The 21906-nt window shown below is 38.4% G+C and overlaps 1 protein-coding gene across 3 annotated transcripts in view; it reads left to right on the top strand.

Annotated features, from left to right (window-relative positions):
* LOC121635411 (receptor tyrosine-protein kinase erbB-4-like) overlaps positions 1–21906 on the top strand; it is a 302255-nt gene that overhangs the window by 213861 nt on the left and 66488 nt on the right. For all 3 annotated transcript variants that reach the window (XM_041978534.1, XM_041978536.1, XM_041978533.1), the window contains exons 4-13: positions 302–436; positions 1681–1746; positions 5582–5700; positions 6340–6481; positions 7085–7198; positions 11310–11436; positions 12333–12406; positions 13267–13357; positions 13995–14200; positions 15093–15225. In XM_041978534.1, the coding sequence (XP_041834468.1) occupies positions 302–436; positions 1681–1746; positions 5582–5700; positions 6340–6481; positions 7085–7198; positions 11310–11436; positions 12333–12406; positions 13267–13357; positions 13995–14200; positions 15093–15225 (1207 nt within the window). The remainder of the gene's footprint in view (positions 1–301; positions 437–1680; positions 1747–5581; positions 5701–6339; positions 6482–7084; positions 7199–11309; positions 11437–12332; positions 12407–13266; positions 13358–13994; positions 14201–15092; positions 15226–21906) is intronic.

Here is a 21906-nt window from a genome sequence, read left to right as displayed (position 1 = left end):
TGCATCTAAAATCCATTTACTTACTTTTTAGTGGTGCGGTCTTTATGTAAACCATCAGTGTCTTTGGACAAGGCATTGAATTACTGTGTGCATTTGTCAATAGCATTTACCTTCATGCTCAGATGCACTTGAGGGAACACCGTTTGCAGCAAGGGACTTTGAGACAAAAGAACGATAAGAGTTAACCTTGAAGTATTGATTTTCTGCCATGGTGTACATGTACTATAAATCCACTATAAATCCATAGCTGTGTACTCATTTCTCTTTCTCTGACGTCTTTTTTTTTTCTCTCTTTGTGCAGAGATACTGAATGGGGGTGTTTATGTTGATCGGAACAAATTCCTGTGTAATGCGGACACCATCCATTGGCGTGATATTATCAAGAACCCCCAGGCGGAGCTGCTAGTGGTACCGTCCAACAACAGCAACATCGGATGTGAGTATAACACATGATCAAAGACCTAGTAACTTTCAATGCAATTCAGATTGTTTAAATTCCACACAAGAACACACCACACCAGTAGCTGCCATGCTATATCCCTTTTTAGTCATTCTGTTTGCCTGGCAGTGATTTGCAAGCAAAATCACATAGTGTTAGATCAACGTGTGAACCTTTTTATTGTAGTGGCTGGTAGTGGCTCTGCAGTGAGACCCATGGAGCTGCTGTCTGCTGTGCTCTTTTTAAATCTCAGTGAATCTGACAGCTGGTTTGAAGTTCCCCACTCCCCATCTCCTTTGTGGCCCTTCAGTCCCTCAGCGCCTCTAGCTTTGGACATAATGGAGACCTCGCTATCCGGTGGACATATGTTCTCAGAGGAATTCGCTGTTAAAGACAGACTTACTTAAACTTTTTTTTATACATTTTTGTAGCAGAGAGACAGAAAGCTGGGAAGTTTCTCTGGGCTTTCTTTATGAAAACATGTCAGAATCAGCAATTGGGACAACTGAGATGACAAACATTGAGCAAAGACATGGATATGAAAGAAAGAGTGCACAGAATGAAATCTGTACAACATTGGCATGCAATATCAGCAGGAAGCTAGACGTAATGCAAAGTGTGTTACTTGGGAAATGAATGTTTGAGAACAAAATGTGTGAAGCAATGCTATTTTGTTGATTAGATGGTGCTTGTGTTGGTGGAGGATAAATAAATAAATAAAAACAGCAAAGAAGACAGGAGGTGGACCAAAAAGATGACAAGAGTGTGGGAGTGGAGGTTGACAAATTGGGGCCCTTTGCCAAGACGTAGTTAGTATTTAACATTAACGACCCCACAGTGGGAGTGGTTGAAGAGGCCAGGTGACAATCTGCAGCGCTCTTCCACTTACTCTGTAATTAACCCATAGTCAATTAAGTGTTGATGATGGGCCACTGGCAGATGAGGACTGTGAGTGCTGTTAGGTCCCACTCTGCATGCAAACGCTTGACAGAAGGGAGTCAAAGTCTGTCTTTCTTTTTATGTTCCTCACTGGTCACATGTTGCCAAGTACTTCCAGGTCTATTGTTGCATGAGCAGAGAAGGTTTGACAGATGCGTTAGCATCATAATTTGGAGGAGTTATGGTGTCGTAAAATGTGAGAGGGTTATTTTGCCTCATTGTGTGGTTGTGACAATACTGTATGCTAAGTTTGCAGAGGAGGTGTCTGATGTGCATTGCATGTTTGTTGCTGTGTTTCGTAGGCAGACGCTGTCATCGCTCATGTAATGGACGCTGCTGGGGACATCAAGAAGACCAGTGTCAAATCTGTACGTATGCATATGCACAAACTTTCACAGGCGCTTTATGTGGTAGGAGGTAAATGAGTATTATCCAACTTTGGGTCCCTGACTCCCCAAGATATATATTAAATATTTTAAAACATATTCTTAGTAAAAAATAAAAATAATTAAAATAATAATAATTAAAAGAAAAACTACTTAGTAGGCCAAACCTTGTGCATCTAATCGGTTTTTGGCCATGTACTGTTAGTGAGGTGACTGAGGAAGTAAAGCCATGGCGGTGGAGTAGGTCATGTTTATCCTGGTAACCTTGATCTTTCCTGTACCATTTCATTAATGAAACATCACAGTGCAGATGCTTCATCCCTAAAAAGAGAGAAAGACAGGTTATAGCTGAATGTTGGATTTTAGCCAGAATGCATTATTAATGGTGAGAAGCTAGCTAATGAAGGCAAGCATGGTTTCACCATGAGGAGCTAGGAAAATAGCTAACAGGACTGACTGGAGTGTTTACCTTGCTTAATCAACCTAAACTGAATTAACAATACACATTAAAAAGCATGACTCAGCAATTTCATGCTAGCCTAGGCTAATTATTTCCAGGCTTCATTCAAGTCTTAATGTGCACTCTGAAGCTGATATTACTGAGAAATGTAAAACATATTTTTCAGCAAGAATCTTTACTCTGTTTCTAATTAGCAGAAATGCTCATGCTTAAAACCCCACTAAGCGGCAAACTCTGCCTGTAAAATGTGGAGCCTATGCGGAAGTGCAAAAAGTTGCAGTTCACCCCTCATCCGCTAGGGATCGGCTCCAAAACAGAGTCAATCTCCATAGACTCCAATGTTAAAAAGACCAACTTCACAGCAGAATAAACATGTTTAAAGCCTGGTAAAAAAAAAAAAAAAAAAACATTCTAGGATTAATAGGTCAAGTTTGCCTTCATGACAGCTGTGAGGGGGGTGAATTTTTTTCTAACTCATCCATTTGGATGTTATTTAATCTTGAAATTCAGCATAATTAGGGGCGTGTCTTTTTGATTCACAGGTATCCATTATCCGCAGCTAGAAGGGAAAGTGCAGCACAACCACAGTTTTTAGCCGGCTAACAGCACGTCCTAGCTTTAGCCCACCTACCTCCGTTAGCTGGTTAGCTACCGTTAGCCCCGGGTTAGCTCTGTTAGCTCTTAGCTATAGGCAGCTTGGAGTTTGATGGGTGTCAATCATAGAAAGTCTTGAATGATGTCTGAGTATAGTGAATTACATTTTGTAAGTAGACTGAACACAAAGTTTGGCATGCTCATTAAACTGAGATTATTTGAAAAATTGGAAAGATTATACACAGAAATCAGAGATAAACAAAATTACCTTTGACTTATCATTGAATCTAAGGAAATTCTGTGCCACCCAGGATTTAATGTCAAAAGGACAAGTTTTATGTTTACCAAGGCTGCTGGGATCTGTAGGGTTTATACAGCAGAGTGTCATCAGCATAAAATTGATATTTTACATGACGGCCTGAACAAGTAGGCCATTTAATTGAGGACAGGAAGTATCCATTTCTGATGCAACAAATGTTTTGTTTTTTTCTCCTTGTTCTTTTAATATTTATTGTGAAAGTTATTTAATTTATTTTTCAGGTAAATTGATGGCGCTTTACATTAAGATCTGTAAGATAAAATTTTGTTCATTACCGCTATCCAAATCAGCTAACTTTTTGTAACATCCATACATTACAATGTTAAAATTTCCAACTACCACTACCAGAAATAAAAGCTCTACATCATGAATAACTCACCTTTTCAAATTATCTTTATCTTAATTTTTCTTGAGGAGAATGGTTCCTGTGTGGCATTTCTCTATATTACACTTCACTGTAGTTATATACTGGCACCAGAAAAACAGCAACATTTCCCTGAAATGTTTAATAAACCTTGCAATCTTCCAGCATGTTTGTTTGCACCTCCTACATGCTGTCCTATGTGCCCATATGTGTAGGTAAAAGCATGCCTCTGATATCAGTATGCTCCTCACACCTTCAGAAAAACATGTAATATTGTGAGCTTTGGAAACATTAGTTAACATTTTAAAACTTGTTTTGAAAGTGAGATTCATCAAGAAAAAAGAGGAAAAATGTATTTTTATTTGAATGAAATCTTATTAAGCCTATAACATCCCCCACCCTAACCCAATAAATAAATCAATAAAATAAAATAAAAATAAATAGTGTTGCCACTTTTTTTTCTTTTTTTTTTTTTTTTAGATTTTGATCTTGATTATGCAAATGTTGCAATTCAGGGAGGAGCCTAAACACAGCATATCAAGACGGGATAGTCCACATATCCAAAATCTATGTTTACAAGTAATCAGCAACAGGTAATAGCCATAAACAAACCACCAAATAAATTGGGGATTCAACTGGCAAAATAGGAGTATAATGGAATAAACAAAATGTGGACTGACACAGATGAACTAAGGTGGAAAATTTAAAATAAAATCTTGAACTGACAAACAAAAATCCAAAAATTACGACAGTATGAAGCAAACAAAGTTTATTCTGGAAAATGAGGTATGATTGTTTTGTAAAATACAAACTTCATATCAAACAAGGGGAGAAAAATAAAGGTCACAACCTCAAAATCTGAAATCTCTAATCTGTTTGCAAATTATTATTGTTTCTAAGCTCTGATGTCTGTACTCATCTGCTTACTGCTTAGGACAGAGTGAATTAAAAATATAAATGTGAAAAGGCATTGACATCTCTGTTATCTCACAGTATTTTGTAGTACACTGACGTACACAGTATGCTAATACACTGATGTATGATGAATTACTATGCATGTGTTTTTACTGACACCTCTGTCACAGAAAATAGGCAGTAGTAATAAAATCAGAGGCAAAACAAAGAAAACAAGATCTAATGTTTGTTCTTTGTATAATTTGGAGGTTGCTCTACTTTTTCTTTGGACAGATGCTGGCTTGTTTTTCTCAGACAAACATGGTCTTATGGACTACAGGGGCTTATTTTGTTTGCTTGTTTTTGTTTTATTTTATTTTTTTTTGTATTTTTTCCAACTACTGCATCATTTTGTTGGCAACTCAGCACAAAGTGAGCACAGCAGTTTGTAATGCCTCAGCTTGGAGCTCCCACTGGCTTTGGCTGGTATATCTCCTCCTACAGTGGCATGTGGGAGTTGCTTCTTCAGCAAAAGTATCAGAAAATATTGATTCTAGATATAAAACAAAGTTATAGATCACTACAGATATTTATACAGCTGTCTTTATATCAGCTTTGTTATATAGAATGCAGAAAAAAAGCTGTAAACACAATGATTTTTGTTGATTTTTGTTGAGTTTGTTGAGTTGGCATAGTAACAGATAAAGTGATGCTTTCTTGGAATCAACTCAGTTTGCAAAGTTTGCTAAGCTGAAAATACCCATTGTGTAGCTAAAGATAAATATGGTGACATCCAGTGCAAAGCGACTTTTTTTATTTACCTATTACAAGTATTGGATTTCTACCTTCAATAACGTCCTACTGCTAGGCTGCTAGGCACTGAAAGGTGCATTCAAGGACAACTTTAGGAGGTGTTGACAAAAAAGACACTGTTCCAAGTCCATGTAAGCATTCAAGCCAGCAACTATGTATTCACAAACCCACTTATTCAACCTTTAGTTGAATAACTAATAACTGAATAGCTAACCACCCCCACCCCCAGTTTGTTTCTATCGTGAGGCGATGCTCACGGTTAGCTAAAACTTGAAATAAAGGTTGAGGGTGGTGGTATTATCTCCTTTCACGTATTTGTGCATGTATATGTGTGTTGAACTTTTAAAATTCAGTCCATTCCCTCCCTGTGCAGTGACAAAAACGGTGTGTGCAGAGCAGTGTGACGGTCGATGCTTCGGGCCCTACGTCAGCGACTGTTGCCATCGGGAATGCGCCGGCGGCTGCTCCGGCCCCAAGGACACAGACTGCTTTGTACGTCACACACAAAAAAACAAGCGAACTCTCTATCTTTCGCTCAACTTTCAGTCCTATCTCCTTTCTCTTTCTGATTTTCTGCATTCTCTTTTACCACATCTTCTGTGCAACATCTGTGTTTTTTCCCCACAAAAGCGATCCACTTTGTTTACCTGCTGATAAATTGTTTGTAAAATTCTCCCACTGTAGCGACACTCTTCAAAGAACAAACTGGTGATTTGGTGTTCCAATTAATATCCCTTTTATCACCTTAAGTTTTTTTCCTGTTGTGCAAGCTGCACAGTGCAGGCGCACACACTGACAGAGATGATATTGCAGCTGTAATTCACAGAAAGGCTCATCCAATTCAATTACTGTCGTTTCACCCAGTGGCCTCAGACGACAAGACACTTAAGAGGTTTATGGGAAAACATTTCACCATTTACATCATGGTTGTGGATCAATGGCTGCAATTTTTCTCTCATTTGGTGTCCAGAGAGACAAGGGACAGTCTCACGTAAAAATGAAATGCAGCTGTAATACTCTTTCACTCACAGTGACTTATGCAGGAAAACCCCCCCTCCCCCTCACATCACACACTGCTTCACTCCCGGTGTCCTCTCCTTTCTGTTCATTCTGCTTATGTGCTTTCTGCAGGCTTGCACCAATTTCAACGACAGCGGATCATGCGTGACCCAGTGCCCTCAGCCGTTTGTGTACAACCCCACATCTTTTCAGTTAGACCACAACCCCAAAGCCAAGTACACTTACGGAGCCTTCTGTGTCAAGAAATGTCCCCGTAAGTCTGAGCAAGCATGGCCCTTTCCCACATGCATATTCAATTTCTGAACATGCTTTAGATGTTCATTATGAAGCTCATGATTAAGTTGTGTTATTTATGCACTGGTTTCTATAGAAGGAGCATTCATCCTCTAATCTCCCCTGAAATTAGGCTCCAGACAATTATTTCAAGTCAAGATAAATGACTCAAACAAACTGTGTATCTCAATCCGCTAGTTGTTCCACCATCTGCTTCAGCTTCTGGCAGCTGAAAAAGCAAATCTTAGCTCTTTCTTTCACGGTTTTGGAGTCAGAGTGCAGCAGTAATTCACCGAGCATGCATTAAAAGTCAAGCTACAGTACGTCAACAGATTGCACATTCAAGATTCACTGATCATCAAATGAGCATGCACCAGTCGCATTTGTCCACCGCTGCTACCAAGCACTAATTTTACTGTTTTTTTTTCAGCATTAGCTCCCAGCCATTAGTTTAAATGATTGTTCAGTTGTAATTAAGATGTGCTAATTTCTCACTGTGAACTGCAACGATTTACATTGTAAAACTTGTGATAGGTGTGCAACTGATGAAGCCAGTAAATAGTGTCCTATTTGTTTTTGATAGATAATTTCGTGGTGGATCAAAGCTCCTGTGTTAGAGCATGCCCCAGCAACAAGATGGAAGTGGAAGAGAACCGAATCAAAATGTGCCTCCCTTGTACCGACATTTGTCCCAAAGGTAAAATATTTACTTTCAACAGTGAAGACTGCAAAATAGTGACACATCAGTCTTAGCCCATGAAAATCCGTTTCAGACTTTTAGCATGTCTAAAGCAGCTGTTTTTACTTCTGTAATCATTGGCAAAGCTATAGTTCCCAGTTGGTCAGAAAAAAAGCTATAATCTATTCTGATTGATCATACACACAAACTTACCTAGATTACATAATCGACAACCTCCAGGGCTGAGAAATAGAGCCAGTCTCAGTAACTGCAATCACTCAAATCGGCTCTTGATGGCTCCCATGTTAAAATGTCCCAGTGTTCCATAAAAAACAAACCAAAAAACTTTGGTCCTTAGAATGTGTTGTATTTTATTGTATTCATTTTTCATAGAGGCCCCCTGTACATCAGTACATGCAGTATTTTATATGACTGATCCATTTAAAGGCAAATATTGGTCTGCTATATTATATGCAGGGCAGCTTTGAGAAACAGGTCAGTGGCCTATAGTGTCTATATAGTGTACTAATATATATATATATATATATATATATATATATATATAGATGTGAAAGATTTTGATCTAATAGTTTTCATTACACAGTGTGTGTATTAAAATAATTTAGCTAAATGTGAAACTGCCTTTTTCATTTATGCTCATTAACTGTGTAAATTTATTCGGCCCAATATTGTGCAGTCCTGATCGTAAACTTATTCTTATTCAAGGGTTGGAGTTCAAATTAATTCAACTTTTACAAATTCAGTTTCTACACATGAGAAGTTGACGATTTGGATATTATTATGTTCATATGTTGACTCAAGCATCTTGTTAAATTGTTCCTCTCAGTCATACCTCATCAACTTCTAAGGTTCTTTATTTATCATCTCAAAGTTTAGCCGGATGGCATATTTTTTTTTTAAATTCAGTTTTGTTTTGACACATTATAATGTTTTAAAATGATGTGAAACAGCTTACTTTAGGACAAAAAAATTGGTGTTGTGTTTTTTTTTTGTTATTTATTTATTTATTTTTAACTTGACCTGTTCATCATTGTATGAAGCGGAATGATGGTACGGCTGCTGTGTTGTGCTGACCAAATTTACTTTGCCAGGGGGAGCTTCATGGGTATAAGTCTCCTTTTGATAATCAGGTTTATTTATTTATTTATTTAATCTTACTTATTTATTTTAAATTATGAAATTTATGTAATCTTGCTGGACCGGACCAAAGGAGACAGAAAAAGAAAGAGAAAAGTGAAGACAAGTAAAAAGGAAAGTAGAAAATATAAAGAGGAGACAAAGGTACAACAGTTGAAAGGCAACAACCCTTCAATCCAAACAGACACCAGACAACCAACTACAAACAGAGAATTTCCTACAGCTTTAAGAGAAAAACAAAGCTGACAAACATCAAGCGTTTCTAAAAAAGGCCAAACAACAACAAAAGATAAAAAAAAAGAACATGTATCACAACAACAGCTAAAGGAGTGGATGAGGAGTAGTAAGTGAGATCGTGCAAATGCAGCCACGCCGCTACAGAGGCTAGAGGCAGACTAAGGTGGCCCAGAGACCCGGGCAATCAGCAGCAACCCCAGACCACCGCAGACCCACCCAAAGGGCGACAGAGGAAGGAAGGCCCCAGCCAGAGCCCCCCTTGGTCAATTTATATTTATACGGCAGCTGCCGACTCCACCAGGCGCTGGCCATCCAGAGTGGCCAGACTGCAGGGCTCAGGGCCCCAAGAGCCCAGAAGTCTCAATCCTCCACCCATCCCATAACCCCATCATCTATCCACCTTATAACCCTTCACACACAGCCTTCCCCTGCACCACACCCATGACCACTCACTCTTACAAGCCCACATCACACTCAACACTCCCAACATGCCTTAAGGTGGACCAGAGGATAGCAAGCCCCAGATCCGGCCAGCACCACCACCCCCAAACAACACTGTTTCCACGACCAGGACACACAGCGACTGCAGCCAATGAGTCGCCATTAGTGGTGTGTTTAATTACCCACTTTACCTGTCATATGGTACGACCTTTGCTTGAGCTCGGTACAGAAACAGACTGGAAGCAGATGGATTTTTGCTGAGGGTCACATGTTATTGGTCGATTAAAAGCAAAAAGTGCAGCTATTTGTAGCTGTAGGATCATATTTAATCCATCCATTCCCTTAGCAACCCCCCACCCACCCACTTGTTGGCCCACTGCCCAACATTTACTGTATGCTCAAGAACCTTTACCATTAAAACATTTAAATCTAATCTAATGCCTAATGCTAACAGTGATGATACAGGATCAACAGAACCCACAGGAATTACTTTAAAAGCCTTATCGGAAATATAAATTATATTTATATGGCTGAGTTTGCTTGTTTTTAAATATATATAGGTATTGTATTAAATATATTTATGGCTGATTTTCTGTAATTCAAACAAAATATCAACAACTTTACATTTAAAGTTGGGTAGCGCAGTATCCACTATTGCAATAGTTCCCAAAACTTGGCCCCCCAGTCCCACTACCACATGCACCCTGATGCTTACAAAGGATCGTATGAGAAATATGCCACAAAATAGTCTTTAGTTAATTGGCTGCTACTTCATTAACTACAGTTAAAACCATATCAGTGGCAGCAGGAATTTTTCATTCGTCTGCTATAGTGTCAGGAGTATAAACCAGGAAACTCCGCAAATTACTCCAGGTGTGTTGAGCTTTCGATAAAATGGATGCTGCTTTAATAAAGCAACTCTTTATTTAACAGATGAGTAGTTTAATTCTAAAGGAATCAACAGACTTTTCTTTGTGTTCAGGAGGAGACATCTCCAAGGGTTGTTGTAACTTGTTTGGCTTCACACTGTCAGATGCTAATATTTTGAAATAATATATTGACCATTCCAACTACTTGACCATTATCTTGTCTACCTAGGGGGAGATGTGCCTCATCATATTTTGTTGTTCTATTTTTGATAGTTTTAATCTCTGTTGTTGTTTCATCATCATGTGCCCATTGATACTTTCAAATATTTGTCCATGTTTTGCAAAAATGATCGATTTTATTTAGCCTTGCTGCACCTTTCCAATAATAACTTTAGTTTGGGAACCACTGCACTATTGTAACAATATTACCAAAGCATATATAATAATATAAGCAATGATATAATACAAAGTGCCAAATTCTTTCAAAGCCCTCTATGTTCAAATATTCTGTATGCTTGTTTGACATTTTAAACATTTTATATGAAGCCAATGACCAGAAATGATCTACTTACTTCACATTTCTCATATTAAAGATGGGTATATTTAGTATGGATTACATTCTGGAGGATAAGTATGGCATAAATGAAGGTCACATGTTTGATCTGTACAAGAGTCAATGTGCTAATTACCAAAAAGTCTTATAATGAGAAACCTGTTTAGTAATTACATGTCATTTTGCTACAAGAGCATCAGCTAAATGCCTAAACTGTCTAATGTGGAATTAAACAGCATTAGTTCAGTAGAAAAGATTAACCTCTTTGTCATATTGTTCTCACAAAGGTAACTGACCTGCCCTTTCTCTTTGGAGGGAAGGCAATAATGTTTTCCTTCAGGCTCCACATATGGGATGTGGCATCCACTGATTGGCTAGTCTCTTGATTACATCGTCACGACACAAGGAGGGGTTAATGAGGGATAGCCCAAGGAACTGTGGGAAATGATAACAAATTAACATTTCAGATATGGAATTGGCTGGTATAAATCACTATCAAAAACTGGTTACACCACTTAATGCCAGCCTTATTCATCATCCCCTTTGCCTCTGTCAGAAATACTTGGCTCACACTAGACTGCAAGTGTAATTAATGCAGATGTAATGAATTCATTATAGAGAGGAATTGGATGTAGATTGGCCTGTGCTTTCATCAAAAGAATTTCAGTGCATGGAAAAGGGGCACGGCCTTGCCTGTGCACCAAAGGCTGACTTTATTTTCATAAAAGGGAATAAAAAAATTGACATGACAAATGGCTTGTAGTAGTTTCTCTACATGAGGTCTCTGAAGGACACCTTGGATAAGCATTAGAGTTTGCTAAAGCAAAACTAGAAATGATCTGGAATAAAATGTGATTGTTTGTTTTCTCAGTGTGTGATGGCATTGGGACAGGCAGCCTGCAGACAGCGCAGACTGTGGATGCCAGCAATATTGATAATTTTGTGAACTGCACCAAAATCAACGGCAATCTTATCTTCCTTATAACTGGCATTAAAGGGTAAGTAATTAAGGAGTGTTTTTATTTTCCTCTCTACTGTTAGCAAGTGATTGCTGAAGTGAATATTTTCTATTTTTCCTTCCTGCAAAAACAAGAAAGAAATATGTTGGGAAAATGCATCCTACCACTCCATCCGAAGGCAATAAGAGAACTGCTAGAGGCTTAGTTTGCTGGGCATCCCTCTCCTTTGCAGAAGACCCAAGTTCAAATCTCACTTGGGACCAATACTAACACCTTCCAGTTAGGTCCTTAGGCAAAACCCTTAACGCTACTGTCTAGCCACTTTTGGATATAAGTCGCTTTGGAGAACAGCATCTGTAGAATAGAAAGTAGTAGGGTAAGAGTCCCGAACACTGACAACCCTGCAGAGCTCCTTCAGCTACAGACTACTGCACCCAAAGCACAGAAACTCACGCTGCTCCCAGTAAACCGCAAACACACTCAATAAAAGCCAATATGATTTCTTAATGTCCAAAGACATGTATGTTAGGCTGATTCTCGCTAGGAGTGAGTGCTAATATGATTGAGTGTTGGTTCTGTGATGGAGTAGGAACAGCTCTAGCCCTCTCACAACCCTGCCTTCAAGCATTACGTTATCTATATCTTTTTTTTAAAGTATGAAGAGATAAAGTATCCCATTATTATGAGAAAACCTGTTAAAAAACATGCAAAAATTGACCACTCTCAGCTTCTGGGATATGCCAGTATAGAAAATGTATGGAGGGATGGACAAACAGTTCAAAACTAACATCCCAATTTGTCAGGTTTGGGAATAACAATGTTTACTGTCCTCTATTTCATCAAGAACAGCTGTCAAAAGTTTTAAGGATCTGATTATGTGATTATGTTCCAACTAACAAACTGTTATTCTTGTTCTTGTCCCCGTCTCTTGTCAGGGATATGTATCATGAAATTGGACCTTTGGACCCTGAGCGTCTTAATGTTTTCCGAACTGTGAAAGAGATCACAGGTGAAATTACCTTCATGGAGTAGCCTTAGAAACACAATCTGAACATAATGATGTTAGTTTTCCTCTGTGTTTGTGTGTGTGTGTGTCTTGTTGCAATTTATTTGGCCACAGAGGTACTACAAAAAAGCTTTAAGATGAAAGCAGGTTTTTGCCTGAATCCTAAAAGGTGCTCTGGTGGATATTAGTGTTGATGTGTGTGTGTGTATGTGCATGGCATGAAAGTTATACAAGATCTCAGTGTGTGCTGTGGTGTGTGTATTATTCATTAGCTATTAGAGGCCTTAAGGGATGAGGAATACCTCGTATACAAACCCTTTTGTCATATTAAACTGCGACTTGCAGTTGAGCCAAACAGCTAATGGAGTGAAACTGCATTTTCATAATGAAAACCTAAGCAGTAAGGAAGAGCAATGGATATTCTATCCCAGCTATTTCCTGTTCTATCCCTCCCGCAGATGCTGATTTGATATAATCTGTCACTGATGGCAAGTGCAACTGGACAAATTGTGCAGAATATGAACTCCATTCTTTTAATTAGTGCTTGTTGTCTTCTCCCTGTGCATTTCCTACAAAGGATGTGCTCTTGTTTGAATTTTAGAAGCAATGCAACTTTGCAACTTCATGCCCAACACCTGAACATTTTTTTTTTTTTTTTTTTTTTTTGCAGCTCAAGGATTTTATTCCCCTGCTTGGGATTCTTATGTTCTTTCATCAAATATGCCTATTTGCAATTTTTTTTTCCTCTTTCTCTTGCTTATCATTTTTACTGTAAAAAAGTCACAAGTTGCAGTAATTATCTATGCACTATTTAAAGAACAACGGAAGTGAAGCATGCTCACCACTTCATCATTTGTCTTCAGGTTACCTGAACATCCAGTCCTGGCCTGAAAACATGACAGATCTGAGTGTTTTTTCCAACCTGGCAACCATCGGAGGCAGAACTCTCTATAGGTATGACTAAAGGCACTCACTCAGAGACACAATATGCATACATGATGAGGGAGACAAGTGTGAATGGAGGTAATAACTGTAATAATGGTTACAGCACACAATAGTGGGGCTCATTACTCATTTATCAAGATGAGAAATGTTCATGTTCTTTATCATCTTCTGTAAGTTTAAGTCTAAATTACATATCAATTATTTTAATATATATATTTTCACATGACGTGTTCATATATAATCAGCTGTCTTTGTTCTGTCTGATTTTTTGCCAAGCCGACAGCTGATTTCACTTTGCACAGTAGATATTTGAAGCTCTGCTATTGTTTAGCTTTGATTAGTTTTGAGAACAGTTTCTGCAGCTGCTTGCACATGGCAAATCCGAGGGATAATGCTAGTAGTTACATCTGCAGCTTCCTCGTCTTATACTTTGGTCTTGCTTATTACTTTACCTTATTTTCTTCCTTGTATACAAGCTTTTCTATTCTTTTTTACTATTTGTCTTCTAAATCCATATAGTTTTTTATCCTTTCCCTTCCTTTCTTGTTAAAAATGTGTCTATGTTTCAACTGTTAATATTAAATATCTTTCATTTAATCTTGACCCCCATTTATTCCTTTTGTCCTTTGTACCTCTCCTCTTGCAGTGGAAGTGGCATTTCTCTGCTGATCTTGAAGCAGCTTTGGATCTCCTCCCTCCAGTTCCAGTCACTGGATGAGATCAGCGCTGGGAGTGTTTACATCTTCAACAACAGTCGTCTCTGCTTCTACAACACTGTCAACTGGACGTCGCTCTTCAGGACCCCGAGCCAAAAAGTCCTCATCCGCAACAACCGGGATCCAAAGGAATGCCGTGAGTAGCTTCAGTTGTTGGACCACACAAATGTGGTGCATGCTTTTGATCTTTATATGATAGACGTTGCTATGTAGGTTGTAAATTAGGAATTATATTTCAGCTTTTTCCTTTGTCCAGATTTGTTTACTATTTTGTGTGTCCAAACACACTGAGATGATGCCGACTGAATGCAGAACCAAAAGCTTTAAAGAAGCTACTTCACCTTCCTCCATACAGTTTCTGTATTTTTTATTTATGGTTTCTGATTTACCTTTTATAAGCACATTTATTTCCAAACTTTGATTCCTTACATAATGTTGAAAGTCTATCTCTGCCCTTCTTTGCACTGACATGGCTGTTTCCAAGGCAACAAAACCATGGATTTCTGACTACTGTGCCATGAAAGCCCTTATTCAGCTTCCTCGTGACACTCATGCACTTCAGTGGGTTAAAGTTACTGCCAAATCTGGCACTGAAGACCAGATGGAAGGCTAAATGGTCCAATACATAAATATACTGGTGTAATTATTCATCAGCGCCGATGTTGGTGATTTAATTTTTAGCATTTGTTAAATGTGCTGCAACATGTGTTTTCCAGTAAAGCTGCAGCAGAGGCCATCATAGTCTCACCATGCTGAGGTTGATATCATTATTCATTTAATGAGTTCAGTGTGTGTGCTAGAGGCCGATCGATGGGACCTTACACAGACCTCTTCATTAGGCTGAACCCACTGTCTGCCACTGACTGTTTTGCTATTGACAGAGGGTCCAGCCACCACCATGCCACAGTTCCTGTGACAGTGTCAGTCACTGCAGAGGGGGGGCAGTCTGATTAAGGGCATCAACTGGGGTTGAAAAGGGGGTTTGGTGTTCTATTCTACTCTTGTATTTACTGCGCATCTCTTCACAGTTCAGCAACGGATGGTTTGCGATCGGATGTGTTCAGATGACGGGTGCTGGGGCCCAGGGCCAGATCAGTGTCTCTCCTGCAGATATTTCAAACGAGGCCGCACTTGTGTTGAGTCCTGCAACCTCTTCGATGGGTGAGAAATTTCTTTACAGCTCAAATTTTTGCCAGAGTTTTGCAGAAGTAATGCAACATCTTTCATGCAAACCTAGAAAACACTTACAATATAATCACCATTACAGTCTCAGGATTCTGCATTAACTCCTCAGCAAACTGCAAAATGTGACAAGCAGGGGAAGTAAAATCAATTTAAATGGCTTTAGTACATGAAAATGAAGTCAAAACATCCTCAAGGGCTCTGGAGGAGGAGAGTCTAATTGCCAATTGGCATGAATGCAATAAGGAATTTTACACCATGAACAGTCACAGGAACATTTGGCGGCATCCATCATCCAAAATCAATTTAAATATATTGTTTAAGGATTACATTATATTACAAATTGCACAATTTGGACCGACAGCATGAGTGTTTACTGCTCTGTGATGAAAATATGTGATAAAAGGCCCTTTCAGTGTCCAGGAATGCTGAATTATAAATGCTTGGAACTGCATTCAGGTAATTGTTTTGTCCTAATTGCCTTTATTTGAAAGCTATTGTAATGACATAGAGGAAATTTAAAGAGAAACCTTTTACTATCCGCCGCTCAACCACTGAGTCATCTCAGTTCCTTATTATAAAGAGGCACATCAAAAAGATCATTGCCAACTCAGCTGGGGGAAAAAAAAACTGCTTTGTAAGTTTTTCTACTCTTGAATAATTCTTGAATGAACAAGAAAACCACCCATCTAAAATAAGAGCACACCGGCAGCCTCTGCCACGAGGTAAATATGACTTTCTTGCAAGCAAGCAGTGATGTCAAGCTCGTCTTTTCCCTTGGGGAGGAGAACTAAACATGTATGCGTGCAAGAGAGGGTGGATGAGAGCAAGCAATCCTCGGTCATGTTGACTTGTTGCTCGTCCTTCCTGGCGCCGTTTGTGGGAGGGAAGCTTTGAAGATGCTGGGAAAAACAGCTCATAGCGAGGACTTTGAAGAAGATGAAGCGCGTGGCAGGGAGCCTCTGAAGCACACTTGTCTTCTATACTGTAAATACAGTAATATTCAACAGGAGCACTTGATGCTTTGTGTCACTAGCCCGGGTTTCCACAACCCAAAGGTTTGACAAAGTAAACCATCACCACCTGCCTAATGATTGAAAATGTACCTAATAAAATAAGGGAAGAAAAACCTGTCTTTTTTGCCATTTGAATGGTAAACTCTACAGTTAGGTCAATGTCAGTCAAATATTGTCCTCTTGATGACACATTGTAGTCAATGCCAGAAATTATCCAGAAATTATCTCAATTATTGCAGCAAGGTTTTTTTTTTTTTCCACTGATTGCACTAGGAGTGTGCAAACCTCAACTATGGTATCTTGTCAGCCAACAATTGAATTCAGTGTATGGTAATTAGCATATTAATGCAGAAATTCTTTTAGAAGTGATAAAAAATAAAACTTAATACGTATTTTCCTGCCATGAATCAAATTATTGCTACTCATCAATATCATTCACAGTCAGTGAGTATAGGAATTTTTAATGGGAAACAAGTAGTAGCCAAGAAATATTATGTAAGCACAAAATATTTTTTTAGTTATTTATAGTCATTATGACGTAATTATTATTTGTTATTATACGGTCATTTTAAGGTTTTATCTTAGTCTTTGGTGTTTTTAGTTGTCACACATTCTGCAGTGTTACACAAGGTGTAATATGGACCCTCTTCGGGGGAAAAAGCTAGCATTGTCTTATTTCCTTTTCAAATTATAACCAATTATTCATGTTGAGCTTCACAGAATTAAGACCTTTCAGTTTATAATTATATAAGCTCTCATACAATTTTTTTACTTTATTTATATATTTTTTTGTAAAACTTCAGTATACGTATGGTGTAGTTTCCAAGAGTCTTTAGTATGAGAAATCGAGATCACTTTCTACACTTGAATCTGAGGTTTCACAAAGAGAATAACTCATATTTGCATTTTTAGGACCATTTATTTTGTGCTTGTAGAATTATACAGACGCTACCTGGCCAGGTTTCACAAGACATGATGGAGAAAAAGCATTATCATTAATTAACCTTCTAAATTTTGGCCCTCATGGAGAGCACTTCCTTTAAAGTTGCAAGGTATTGGCTTTTGTTCTTGATTACATTTAAGTGCCTTTCCTTTATACCCACCAGCCAGATTCCATGAGGCATTTGCAGTAAAGAGGAGGAACTAGCAGGGATTAGGATACTTTTAAAAAAATTTTCTCCAAACCTTGCAAGATGGAGAACTAGTCATTGTTGAAGGGTATACTCTGCTTCTTTATTTTTCATGTTCCATTCAAAACAATTATGTAAAAACTGTCATGCACAATTAGATTAAACCTGATTGTGAGGTGAGTGCTATGTCCAAAGGATATCATTCTTAGATTTTAATAAGCGGAGAGACTGTGAAAACTGTGAATGAGTCTAAAGCCACTTAAAGAGAAATAATAAATTGTATATAGACTGTGACAGAGTGAAACAAAAAACATCTCTAAAATGATTTGAATGAGCTCTAAAAGACAAAAAAAAAAACCTCTGACTTGCATCCATTTTGGGGTTAATTTGCCTCTTAGATCACATTATAAGCCTCTAAACTGGGTCCCCTTTTATCCTTGACATAAAGCTACAAATTAGTATTAATAAATAATTTCATTTTGGCCTGAAATCTCAGTATGGTTCCTTCTAAACTAATGCTAATACAATATAGAACAAAAGAAGAGCTTTATGAATAAAAATACACATTACCAAACTGCCATATCTCATTATATTGATCAGAAAGAGAAGACATGCTCATTCTTTTGATTGATTGGTGTAATAACTGTCACCAGTGACGAAAGGGTGAACTCTGTCAGGATTAATGAAAGGTGGGTATGTCACCATAATTTACCACAAATAGAGCGACTGTTCCAGCAGTTTGTGATTGAGTAAAAGACAGAAAGAGATCAGAGCATACAGCATCTCAGAGGGATGGATTTTTTCTGGATAAACTTTTAAAATAATTGTGTCTTTTAGTTTAAATGCTTTGATAGTTATAGCAAATTAAAGCAATACACTCTTGCCAGGTCAGTTTTCATCACTTCCTAGAGGGAGAGGCTTGTATTTTCATAAAATTTGCTCAGTGAGTTGCAGATTTTTGTTGTGGCAATTCTGAAATTCGGCCTGAAAATTATTGTTACTGTTAGTGTGAATTTTTTGTATGCAAATTAACGCTTCACAAGTAAAGTTCACACAAATTAAAATGATCAAGATTAGTTATTCCCAACATTATTTATTTAAATTTCAAAAGTGTGATTGAGAATAAAGCATATCAAACACTGCCGCTGCGTGTTTTCATACAATGTTGGAAAACAAAATGGTTTATCTGCACATCTGTAAAACCAGCTGACTGACATGTTTAGAGTTAAAACAGCATACCTCACAGACAAATCCACAATCTACAGTTAAACAAAAAAACTGATGCAGGGTCATAATTAAAGTGATGCACTGTAAAGCTGTGCAAACTGGAGTAAGGAGTTGGGTCAATCCCAAGTAGATAGCTGCTACAGTTTCACTGCAGATTAAACAGTAGTTCCGCTGTGCACCAGAATATGAGCAATATTCGGGAGGAAATGCTATTTTAGTGACTTGTGAATGTGCACTACAGGCTACAAATAAGGCTAAATCGAATTGAATTTTCATAAATGTAACAGCTAAATAAGCTTATTATGAGCTTAAGTAAGCTAGCTGCAAGGTGCAGCTAGCTTATTTAAGCTCAGACTTGTATTCTTTCATAGAATTTCTGATTAAATGTTCCTGCAAGGGGATGTATTTGTGCTTTTAAGGAGTGTAAAAGTAACACCGGACTTTATTCTTTACCTACTGATCTTCATCTGGCGACAGACAACAGCTCAAATCGTAGCAGCGGCAACTTACAGCAGCACTTCCTGCAGCTGCCAAAACCTGCCGCGAGTTGCCAAACTTTCCAGAGCTGCTGGAGCTGCAGACAGGCCAGTGTAACAGCGCTAACGGCTCAGACGGATACATTTAGGACCACCTTGTTCTTCTGTAGCTGAGGAGATTCAGGAGGGGAAAAGTCTTCCACCTCAAAGACCGCTCTGTGGCGTAGTTGGTTTGTGAATCTCCCAACCCCTGCAGGTTCAGGCATTTTTTAAAATTTGGCAGTGGGTGGAGTTACACAAAAGTAGGAGGTGCAAAAGTAGGGTAAAACTTTCACTTTCTTTTTGTTTTCAATGTTTTAAACAAATGAAGACAAGAAAGAAGACTTTATGGCCATTAGTTTCACAGATCCATCCTTCATCTAATTCTGCAGCTGTAAACAGAAACAACTTCCTGGATTTTTTTCTGTCTCCTCCTCACCGACACCAAACCAAAGACATGTGCAAAGACATCCTTTTCCCCTGCAAGTACAGCCCATATACAGTCATGGACAAAATTGTTGGTACCCTTCGGTTAATGAAAGAAAATATCACAATGGTCACAGAAATAACTTGAATCTCACAAAAGTAATAATAAATAAAAATTCTATGAAATTTAACCAATGAAAGTCAGGCACTGCTTTTCAACCATGTTTCAACAGAATTATTTAAAAAAATAAACTCATGAAACAGGCCTGGACAAAAATGATGGTACCCCTACAAAAGACTGAAAATAATGTGACCAAAGGGACGTGTTAATCCAAGGTGTGTCCACTAATTAGCATTACAGGTGTCTACGATCTTGTAACCAGTCAATGGGCCTATATATAAGCTACAGGTAGTCACTGTGCTGTTTGGTGACATGGTGTGTACCACACTCAATATGGACCAGAGGAAGCAAAGGAAAGAGTTGTCTCAGGAGATTAGAAAGAAAATTATAGACAAGCATGTTAAAGGTAAAGGCTATAAGACCATCTCCAAGCAGCTTGATGTTCCTGTGACTACAGTTGCACATATTATTCAGAAATTTAAGATCCATGGGACTGTAGCCAACCTCCCTGGACGTGGCCGCAGGAGGAAAACTGATGACAAATCAAACAGACAGATAATACGAACGGTAACAAAAGAGCCCAGAAAAACTTTTAAAGAGAATAAAGGTCAACTTCAAGCTAAAGGAACATCAGTGTCAGATCGCACCATCCGTCGTCGTTTGAGCCAAAGTGGACTTAATGGGAGACGACCAAGGAGGACACCATTGTTGAAAACAAATCATAAAAAAGCCAAACTACATGTTGACAAGCCACAAAGCTTCTGGGAGAATGTCCTATGGACAGATGAGACAAAAATGGAACTTTTTGCCAAGGCTCATCAGCTCTATGTTTACAGATGGAAAAATGAAGCATATGAAGAAAAGAACACCGTCCCTACTTTGAAACATGGAGGAGGCTCTGTTATGTTCTGGGGCTGCTTTGCTGCATCTGGCACAGGGTGTCTTGAATCTGTGCCGGTACAATGAAATCTCAAGACTATCAAGAGATTCTAGAGAGAAATGTGCTGGCCAGTGTCAGAAAGCTTGGTCTCTGTCGCAGGTTATGGGTCTTGCAACAGGACAATGACCCAAAACACAGCTAAAATCACCCAAGAATGGCTAAGAACGAAACATTGGACTATTCTAAAGTGGCCTTCTATGAGCCCTGACCTAAATCGTATTGAGCATCTTTGGGAGGAGCTGAAACATGCCATCTGGAAAAGGCTCCCTTCAAACCTGAGACAACTGGAGCAGTTTGCTTATGAGGAGTGGACCAAAATACCTGCTGAGAGGTGCAGAAGTCTCATCGACAGTTACAGGAATCGTTTGATTGCAGTGATTGCCTCAAAAGGTTGTGCAACAAAATATTAAGTTAAGGGTACCATCATTTTTGTCCAGGCCTGTTTCATGAGTTTATTTTTTTAAATAATTCTGTTGAAACATGGTTGAAAAGCAGTGCCTGACTTTCATTGGTTAAATTTCATAGAATTTTTATTTATTATTACTTTTGTGAGATTCAAGTTATTTCTGTGACCATTGTGATATTTTCTTTCATTAACCGAAGGGTACCAACAATTTTGTCCATGACTGTACATCCTAAGTGAAAGCCCTTTTGCAATGCACAAGGTTAAGTTTACTTTGGAAAATATGGCGATTCAGTCACAACAGTGTAATATCACCTGCAAAAAGATATATTATACAAATCTAATAGCACTTTATTGTTTTACTTCGGCTAAAAACCGGTACTACCTTTACTATTCTCCAATATACAGTGACAGCATAAGTCTAGGGTTGCTTAACTTTGTTTTTCCCATATTCAGCTGCATCTTACAATCTATTAATGCTTGTTTTCATTCATGTAGTTACAGTGTGTGGGTGTATACTGAATTCAGAATAGATTTACTTAATATTTCACTTTGTTCTGAAGCTATGGAAGTCTGTATCTCTAAAGAATTTAGTCTAGCTCATTAAAAATGTTTTCAGGTTGGTGATTTTAAACCTTAAGATTCTTCAGCTTGCTCTTGTTCTATGTCTCCATTCTTAATGAGGAAAGGCACTAATTCCCTTTAGTTTGAAAGTCTGTTGAATAAAACAAAGGGAGAGCAAAGGCGTGCAAGAGGGGAAAAGAAAAAGACTGAGATGGTGTCCACTGGGGTTGAAAGGAGTAGGGATGGAGCCAGGAAGTGAGTTAGGAAGGCATTGAAATTGGTTAATTAAAAAAGTTGCTCTGGTGGGTTGACCATGCT

This window comes from Melanotaenia boesemani, chromosome 24 (assembly GCF_017639745.1).
Source record: "Melanotaenia boesemani isolate fMelBoe1 chromosome 24, fMelBoe1.pri, whole genome shotgun sequence".
Taxonomy (NCBI): domain Eukaryota; kingdom Metazoa; phylum Chordata; class Actinopteri; order Atheriniformes; family Melanotaeniidae; genus Melanotaenia; species Melanotaenia boesemani.
Note: the sequence above shows the minus strand (reverse complement) of the source record. Positions and strands in the feature narration are given on the sequence as shown.